Genomic DNA, 9,492 nt, shown 5'->3' on the forward strand with positions numbered 1-9,492 from the left:
TGTTTTTCCCCAAGGACACTTTGCCATGCGGACCGGAGGAAGCTGTGATCGAGCATCTGTCCTTCTGCTTAGTGGACAGCTGCCTCCTGATTCGCAGCCGTCCCTGTGTTGTTCACTAATGAACATGAAGAGCATCAGCAGCGAACCTTTTAGAAAAAGGTAGCTCAATTTTAGCAGATTAGTTATCAAATCCAATATTTTGTAAATTCACTTTTTGACTCATTCTTTCTGACCATGGACACAGTGCTTCTCGTAAGTGGTTTAACAATGACATCAATAATTTAGTTTTGAAAACTGAAATCTGAGAGAGATACGGGAAAACATATTCATCCACACTGAATGATGCGTTGCATTCAATAAGATAAGATAAGATATATCTTTATTCGTCCCACAATGGGGAAATTTGGGATATGTATTCAAAATACGTTTTTGTGTCGGTTTCACTCATATTCATGGTGACCTTGCAATGCATTAATTTCTGAGATTGTGGAGGACATTTCTGATGAAAATCCAGGGTTTATGTAATACACTTAGTGTGCATGCAGATGTCATCCACTGAGGGACTCACACATTTCTCCAATTTCTCTTCCACAGCAACATGTTTCCAGCCAACCTGGTCCAAGCTACATTTCAACAGGTGAGATGAAGCGATGAGGGCAAAGACGCACTGAAAGAAAAGGGAAAAGATGTTCAACCCACACGCCAAAAAAAATTAATTAGTCAAATTGAGGCTAAAGCAATACACCGGGGATTTGTGAAATTGGCTTGTTTGCTTCCTTGCTGAGATTAATACAAAGAGAGTTTGAGCAGTTTTTCATTAAAATGATGTTGGCATATAGGAAAGTAAATATGTGCCCTGTGCCATAGAAGCAGCTGCAGATGTTGGTATGAAGTGAGACATTGTGAGCGTCGTCAGCCCACTACTATAATGTGATTGCTGTAACGCCACTGAAACGTGCCCACGCGCGTCATTATCATGAGAGAATCTGCTACTTTGCCCATGTCCACTGCTGCTCCACTGTTGTGTTACTGTAATTATGCTAATGTGTGCTTTGTTTTTCCTTCTTTTTTGTCTTTCAGTATCGAACCCAGAGAGTCCCAGAACTCATCCCCAAACCCACGCTCGCCCAGCTCCTGGATGAGACCACCACGCGCCGGGTCTACATCTACGGCATCCAGGACGACAACGGCACAGACGTGCAGAACTTCTCCCTGGACCTCACGCCGCCGCCTGACGTCATCATGAAAACATCGCCTGGTACCAGCGAAGGCATGAATGTGCTGGGGATCGTCATTTTCTCGGCGACCATGGGTGAGTGGTCGGCCCCCTGGAGCTCGCACGCACACCTTCACGTGGGCAACACGTGCGACGCACACACGTGAGCCTGTATATTTACATGAGTGAAGTCTTGGCAGATGCATACCTTTGCATAATTCAATTATTGGTTTTCATTTTCTGAATGCAGTGTTGCAGGGATATGATTCATACATTCGTCAGTTCATGCATACATGAATGAAACACAGTGTACTGAAGCAGAGCCGTGCGTAATATTTTCATTTTGTTCAGTTCCTATATGCTTAATATGTTGTTGTTGTTGGTGGTTTGTTTGTTTGTTTTTTTCAATCCAGGAATAATGTTGGGAAGAATGGGACCCAATGGAAGTGCTTTGGTCAACTTTTGCCAGAGTTTGAATGAGGCAGTGTTGAAAATCGTCGCCATCGTCATCTGGTAAGAGCACCGAAGTAAAGTAACAAAATGTGTGAGCCGATAATTATAGCAAGGACCAAGTTGGATCAAGCATTAGGACGCTCTCATTTTCAGCCCAGTCCGCTGCTGGGCCCTGTGCATGGCAAGTTGGTCCGCTGGTCTGTCTGTTCATTTCGTTCCCCAGGTCCCAGACTCACTCGGATGGATCACTCAGAAATGATCAGCATCCAGTGTTAGCCTTTATCTGATGCTGTTAGCATGGCTGTAAAACCTTACTTACCTTTGTTATGTACAGTAACAAAATGTGTAATGGTCAAAGCTTTGGCTGAAAACCACATTCGTACGATTTCTTCCTCTTTTTTTTCTAACACACTTGGAAAATGTTAGACTTGTGTACAGTTTCATAGAGTTTCAATCCTGAATGCATCATAACTGACAACTGCAAACATGAAGACAAATAGCTCTTTGAGAAAAAGCATATCTTGTGTCTGATAACCACCAACAAGTGCTCTACCTTCATTCCCTCCTCTCTTCTCTCCCTCCCAGGTATTTCCCCTTTGGCATTGTCTTCCTGGTTGCTGGGAAGATCTTGGAGATGGACGACCCCTCAGCCATGGGGAAGAAGCTGGGCTTTTACGCCATCACCGTGGTGATGGGCCTGGTGTTGCACGGCCTTTTCATCCTCCCGGCCATGTACTTCTTCATCACGAAGAAGAGCCCCATCGTTTACATCAGGGGCATTTTGCAGGCCCTACTCATCTCCTTGGCAACCTCATCCAGGTACCCCTAAAAGATTTGACTTTTCACAGTTATAAAAAATCTGCATTGGATTTATATTTATATTCACTTGCAAATCTGGGGACTGCGAATCTGAAAAACAACAAAACAAGAAGTGCGCTCCCAGAGACAAAATGGCCACTTGGAAAGATGTACATTTTTCGATTTGTGTCCCTGTTGCCCAATTGAGAGCACATCTTTGATCGCATAATCTCTAGTAGCTCTAGTAGGAGGCATTTGTTTGTGGACTGTTCCGATTGTCATTATCTTCTCCCGCTGCAGCTCTGCTACTCTGCCTATCACCTTCAAGTGCCTCCTCGAGAACAATCACATCGACAGACGCATCATTCGCTTCGTGCTGCCTGTCGGCGCCACAATCAACATGGACGGCACCGCACTCTACGAGGCTGTGGCCGCCATCTTCATCGCCCAAGTGAATAACTATGAGCTTGACTTTGGACAGATCATCACAATCAGGTAAGGGCAGCTATGAGGATGGACGTGAATAAACTCAAAACATCAACTATATTTAATGAAATGTTCGAAAAATGTCAGCAGGTTGATGGAGGTTTAAAAAAAAAAGGTGCCGGAATAACTTACATGACCTTGCAACTGAAAACTTGATAAGTGAGTTTTACAGATGCTGATGGGTTGATATGGTTATCTTTGGACCAACCCAGTCCTTCGTTTCCTCCTGTTTCTAGTCTTTGTGCTAAGCTAAGCTAACAGGCGGTTGGCTGTGTCTTCTTGCAGATAAAAATTATACAATAAAAAAAGTAAAATTCGATTACACTTTTGAAATAATTCACACTTAAATACAATAATCTACTTTTTGAAAGTTTTGTTTATGCCCCCTGTTTATCCTGTTCAATGGTCTGAATGGTAGCACATACTAAACTTAACTTTCCAAAAGCTTAATTAGGGCACATTGTTGCATATTCATTAATTGACCATAAAACACCGTCACAGTTTGTCAAGTTAAACCTCAAATTCCGATTGAAACAATATTACACGAACGGCGGACTTCGGCGTGATTATTGTCACGACAGTGATAATGATGATAATGATGAGGTCAAGCACACCCTCGGGTGTAATAGTTGGTCAGCACTACTTATCGTATAATTCATATTATTGCTCATCATGTGCCACATTGTACCCGTGTGTCTATTTTCAGAGAACGAAAGAGACTTTATTTGTGGATGTGTGGCTCAGTATGTACAAATGTGTTCAGTGACGGCCTAAAAGGGATTCACAAATATATTTTATACTAATATTAATGGTTGCATCTGTTGAAATGCGTAGGTGATCTATTATTTATGAATCCTCCAGCAAATACTCTTGAGAGAACTCCATGTTGTCACAAGTAGAACCCTAGGCTTCATGTTTAACAGACAGACGTGTGTGTGCGTGTGTGAGAGAGAGTGTGAGAGAGGTCAATTGTCTCATGTAATTCTTGGGAAGACAGTGAATAAATGAAACTTTGTAATGATTTTAATATAAATATATATACAGCTTTTAGGTTTTTATCTGAGTAGCTGTAGCAGTTGTTGCAAATGAGGACAGATCTTCTTAAAGTGTGACAATATAAGCAAATTTCATCTGGGTCAAAAAATGATGCAGGCCTACTTTGGTGATTTGAGTGCGACATGTGAATTAATCTAACATCACACATTTGGTTTAATTCTGAATTAATAAAAAAAAAAGTATTATGGGATTTAAGTCAATACACATAAATGTAAATGTCACACAGATTACGCCTCATATGAGCTTCTTAGTCTGATCTGATTTCTGCTAAATCAGTCTGGACGCCCCGGGCACACAGACAGACTGAGGGACCAACAAAAGAAACACCAACCCCCCCTCCCACCAAAAATCCCTACCCTACAACTTTCAACCCCAGGTAAACAAGTCCACCTATCAGGGGCCAGAAAAAAGTCCCATCCCTGCACTAATTTGATGACATTTCCCATCATGATAACATTAGGGCAGACGTCTCCTCGTGGCTCCTCTCTGTGCCCGTTCCCTCGTAATCCCTTGGCGGTAAGACCCATATGACCTGCATTACTCATCTCCCTTGTCACGGCAGAATTATAATATTTTTTTCCCCTCTCTGCATCCTGTTCCCATGCCGTTTGGCTGCTGACCATGGAGCTGCTCCATCTGCATGCTCAGCCCGGACCCAACTTGCCCTCTCATCCACCATCCCCGCAAGCGGCCACTGAAATATTTGTAACATGGCCACAAGAAAACCGTGTATTTCACTGAAACAACCGGGATGATAATTAGATATCTATGCAGACTGCAATTGGCAGGATAGGCAGGGCTGTGGCTTCATTGTTCCCTGGAATGGATGTTCAATCCTCGGTTCTTCTGAACCCAAGTTGTTCAGAAAGAAAAAAGAAAAAGAAAAACAACTATGCCAAATCAAAAGCACATGATACACAACAGCAATGAAGCCTATAAAAAGCTTCTTTTTTTTTTTCCATAACTGCCCCTTCACTTATCCCCATACCTCAACTGTCTGTCGTAGCAATCCTAAGTAGTCAGGGTAGGCCTGTCAATCTTTGGATCTATAAACATAAAACAGTGTCTGTGCGGCTGTATTTGAGGGTGGGGTATCCTTTTTTCTAAAACCAGATATATTCAAGAAGAAACGTGTCAGGGATGAATTCAACAGTGTTTTCGTCTGCTCTAACATAAGCTCTCCGAGCTACGGTGGTAGGCAGTGGGCTCGGTGTCGTTCAATAGGGGGAATATCAGAAGATCAGTCTGTTGCCTGACAATATAGGTGACACAAATGACAAAGTGCTTCATCTTTTGGCACATCAGCACCACACAATTATCAGTTTTGAGTTTGGAAAGATTATGCAAGACACTATGTCCATACTGTAGAAAGAACGATTTGGAGGAAATTGGCTCTTTTGTGGAGGAGGAAATGGCTAGTAATGGGATTTTTTCTTTTTCTTATGAAATTACAGCTTGAATTCTTGTAGTATTCTGTCTTTTTCTTGAAATATTTTTACTTTTTCCTCATTAGATTACATCTTTATTCTTGTGATATTGTGTTTTTTCCTCGCAATATCACCAATTGCTTCTTCTCAAGAACGACTTGTAACATTAAAACCCTGCTCTCGAAATTCTGTCTTCAATATGGCCCCAGTACGCCGTCATTGAAAAATACAGCTTTTTCCAAGTCTCTAACTTTAAAGTAAATCAGCCGGAAACGTATCACTTTTTACTGGCAAGAAATGTGGAGCTTGCCTCTTCTTTACTCATCAAAGTCCCATGTGCCATGTGCACTTGTAGGAAGCTCGACAGACTGTCAGTGTTATTAACGAAAGGTCAATAACTAACTGTGTGTGCTGCGGTTTCCCTCATTGTCATAAAAGAGAAAAACACTCTGCTCTTCAACCCTTTATCCCAGCATCACTGCCACCGCTGCCAGTATAGGTGCTGCAGGAATCCCACAGGCTGGACTCGTGACCATGGTGATCGTGCTGACCTCCGTGGGGCTGCCCACCGATGACATCACTCTCATCATCGCTGTTGATTGGGCTTTGTGAGTGAGGACGAGTCATTCCAGCATGAATAGCAGATCACACTGTCTTCAGGATATGAGTATGACATTAAGCTGTCGTCTAGTAATGTTTAATTGGAAGTTACATGGTATATGGTTATATGGTATATATACTGTTGTTAAAAATATTCATAGAAATGGCACCAGGCTCCAAGCCTTTGCATCGCACAAACCTGAATGAAACCGTCATTAACACACTGAATGACTTTTGTCTTCATGATCCAGGGATCGATTCAGGACCATGGTCAACGTGATGGGCGACGCCCTGGCCACGGGCATCATGGCTCATATCTGCAGGAAGGATTTTGTCAAAGAGGGGGAGCAGGTGAGAGCAACAAGGGCCAAATCATCAGTCCGCCAATCATTTTTAGAATTCGCAATTTCGTGGTTTATGGTCTTCTTAAGCTCATCTCGACACAAACACTCATCTTCATTTGACAGAGACAGACAGAGAAGTGCATTACGGATGAAAATTGTTTGAGTTTAAACTACAGTATATTCCTCTTTTGCACAGTATGTGAAGGATCAGTTCAGTAGAATCTTCAGCAAATTTAAACCACGAATTTGGCATTTTATTTACTTTCTTGCCAGGTTTGAAATCTGTTTAATTTGTCACTAGTTTTGTGGCGCTCATGAGGATATTTAGTAAAGTTGCACACTTTTGTCATCTCTCTTCATCGCATCCACCAGGTGCCTCTGATCTGCGAGACTAAGCCCATGATAAGCATCCAGCAGATGATGACGTACCAGAACCAGAAGAACGGCTGCTACCAGCCGCCGCCGCCGGGCAGCAAACACGACCGCCTCTCCCCGGACGTGGCCCGCCTGATGCGGCTCGAGGAGGGGATTCGGCCGGCCGAGAAGAAGAAGCACGGCCACTCTTCGCATCACAAGCGAGAGCACAGGGACAAGGACCACTGTTCAGTCGATATGAACGGGCTGGAGACTAACGTATAAGAGCGGCTGCCCTCCCGACAGTCACTGGCAAAGCCGCAGCCGAAGGACCGGGCAGGAGAGGAAAGACGTATCTAAGAACTGAGGGGACGAGGCCCCCATGCTTCTCTCCTCTGAGAGGGAGAGCGGCCGAGAGCGGAGGAGGGATGCAGGAAATGCAGGGTGGAAAAAAACTATTGTTTGTGAGTGTACATATTAATCAGATGCGTCTTTTGACACCAGCAGTGACAGTGCGCCGCTCCGGCTGACAAACAATTTAAACCACGAGAACTCACCGAGATCACCCCAGATCTGAGCGAACAAGGAGAACGCAATAGCTAGTGACGGATACAATTAAAAGCAACCTATCCCCCGTGGACTGTGGACAGACCAACAATCACAAAACTGTCACTCATATCTCTTTTGGTATATTTTTAGCATGTCATTGTTTTGTTTTTTTATCACTATTATTTGTAATCGTGTTCTCTAAAATCAAACTCGATTCACCGGCTCAATGAAGCGCACAACAGAGAGACAAAATGTGACTAAGCAAGATTATTGAAGTGCAACAAGAAACCATTTTTTTCGAACACACCTATGCAATAGCTTGGTTCACATATATATTTTAAGGGGAAGACATGGGAGACTTTCCCACCCTTCCTCACACTTGTCTTCACTGCCTTGTTGCCCTGCATCCAAGCGGGCCGGCTCCATCCAAGTCAAAGCGTGAGTGGCTAAAATAAGGGCTCAGGTTAAGTCTCCAAGCCAAATTGGCCACTCTAATAGCCTTAGTGAATGCTTTCAAAGATTTAAGTACACTTAAAAATATTTCCCCGCTCCACATTTGTCAATCCAAAACCACAAATAAAACGACCTCTGACTTCAAAGGTCGCTCTGCAGGTTTAAAGAAAAGAATCCGAGAAGGAGAATCGGGGGCCAGCCTTGCATCAAGATTGGGTTGCGTCAGAGAAACACCAATCACCAAGACAACCTTTAGGAACACGGTACAAAAGGCACAATTGCCAACTCACTGATCAAACCATCCTCAGAGGCCGACAGTAACGATAGTGTCCACATTGATGAAGTAGATAATAGAAGGCTTAACCTGTATTGAGGTCAAAGGTACATGAATAATGCCTGAGCATATACAAGTTGAGTGAAGGGACACAGGATATATTTTTCTATCTGTTTCCTTGAAGGTCAACAGTACACACACGTCTTATCCCCTCAACCTTGTTTACTCCTATAAACATCACCTTGATGCAGTTGGCATGCTGTCCGCTACAAACGTATTCATTTAAAATACCTTGAGAAGATACAGATGTCAGCCATAATCAAAATATACCAATATCAGTTGAAACTGAAAACGTGTGTGGTGACGGCAGAGGAGTGGGATGTCGGATGCATTAACTCTTCATCACACTTAATTCCTTTTGATTTGATTTTGAATTTCGGAAGTTCAATTTTAATTTGCGCAGCGCAACGTCACAGCATTTATCAGAAGTCTGTCCTTGTGTTGAGGTAGTGTTCCTGAACGTACAGTAGCCGTGCACATAAAGATCTAAGTCAATTTGTGGATTCCATCAAAATAAATTTTAAATAAATTTGTCACCCACAGGACACACGTGTATAAATTATAAAGTTGGCTATAAGTAAAGAATCCCAAATCAGCACATTATATAATTATTATCACATTAGCATTACCACGTATGTAATCATAATTAACCCTAAACCCCAAAATAAATTCAACTTCTTGCTTCTAGTGTGTCCAGCTCTGTGCGCTGACTTGTTTACTTACTATATGTCTGCATGAAAGATGCCACTCCACCACACAGCGTCAGTCATTTTCTCACTGTCAATCTCATAGATGCAGGACATATTTTTTCTGAAAAAGACAGATTGCGAATTTTGATGTATGCATAGGACTGATCCACAGAACCAGTGTCAAAGACAGGCCTTTGCAGAATTGATGGCTGTAAATATAAATGATTTTTATGTGTTACTCTGAGCCGAGGTTCCCTGTTCGAGCGCAGGCTGAGCTTCTCAAGTTGATTTGAGGATAATCAAGACTGAAAATCCGCACTTAACAACACACCTCTTCATCTCATCCCACCCTTCACACCGCGCTTGTTGCTGTAGATCCCATTAGCCCAGCACAAATGGTCGGTGAGCAGGGCAGGCAGCCACGCAGCCTGTGCAGCCCACTGGATATTTACCATTTGGCCAGCTGGCCGCCTGGCAGAGGGACGGGGTGGGGGGTGGGGTGGGGTTACGATAGAAGCAATTAGGAGGGCAGGCTGGATCTGGCAGAAGGGTGCCCAGTGGTGGGCGGAGTGGGGGAGGCCAGCGGGGAGAGTTCTGGGGATCAAGTCGGTAATAAATGGACAAATGGAGGGAAAATGGAGAAAGAGGGAAGTAGGGCATGGAGGGCGGGAAAAAAAAAAGCAACAGAGAAAACTGAAATGGCCTTGTTTAAATTCCCACCAGTAAAACTAGA

General features: G+C 43.3%; 1 protein-coding gene across 1 annotated transcript in view; it reads left to right on the forward strand.

The window, feature by feature from the left end:
- slc1a7a (solute carrier family 1 member 7a) overlaps positions 1-9,234 on the forward strand; it is a 28,452-nt gene extending 19,218 nt beyond the window's left edge. Inside the window, exons 4-11 of the mRNA XM_035635658.2 lie at positions 595-637; positions 1,081-1,312; positions 1,630-1,729; positions 2,255-2,488; positions 2,768-2,962; positions 5,910-6,044; positions 6,288-6,387; positions 6,753-9,234. Coding sequence (XP_035491551.1) covers positions 595-637; positions 1,081-1,312; positions 1,630-1,729; positions 2,255-2,488; positions 2,768-2,962; positions 5,910-6,044; positions 6,288-6,387; positions 6,753-7,019 — 1,306 coding nt within the window. The 3' untranslated portion in view covers positions 7,020-9,234. The remainder of the gene's footprint in view (positions 1-594; positions 638-1,080; positions 1,313-1,629; positions 1,730-2,254; positions 2,489-2,767; positions 2,963-5,909; positions 6,045-6,287; positions 6,388-6,752) is intronic.
- The last annotated feature ends 258 nt before the right edge of the window (positions 9,235-9,492 follow it).

This window comes from Scophthalmus maximus, chromosome 5, assembly GCF_022379125.1.
Source record: "Scophthalmus maximus strain ysfricsl-2021 chromosome 5, ASM2237912v1, whole genome shotgun sequence".
NCBI lineage: Eukaryota > Metazoa > Chordata > Actinopteri > Pleuronectiformes > Scophthalmidae > Scophthalmus > Scophthalmus maximus.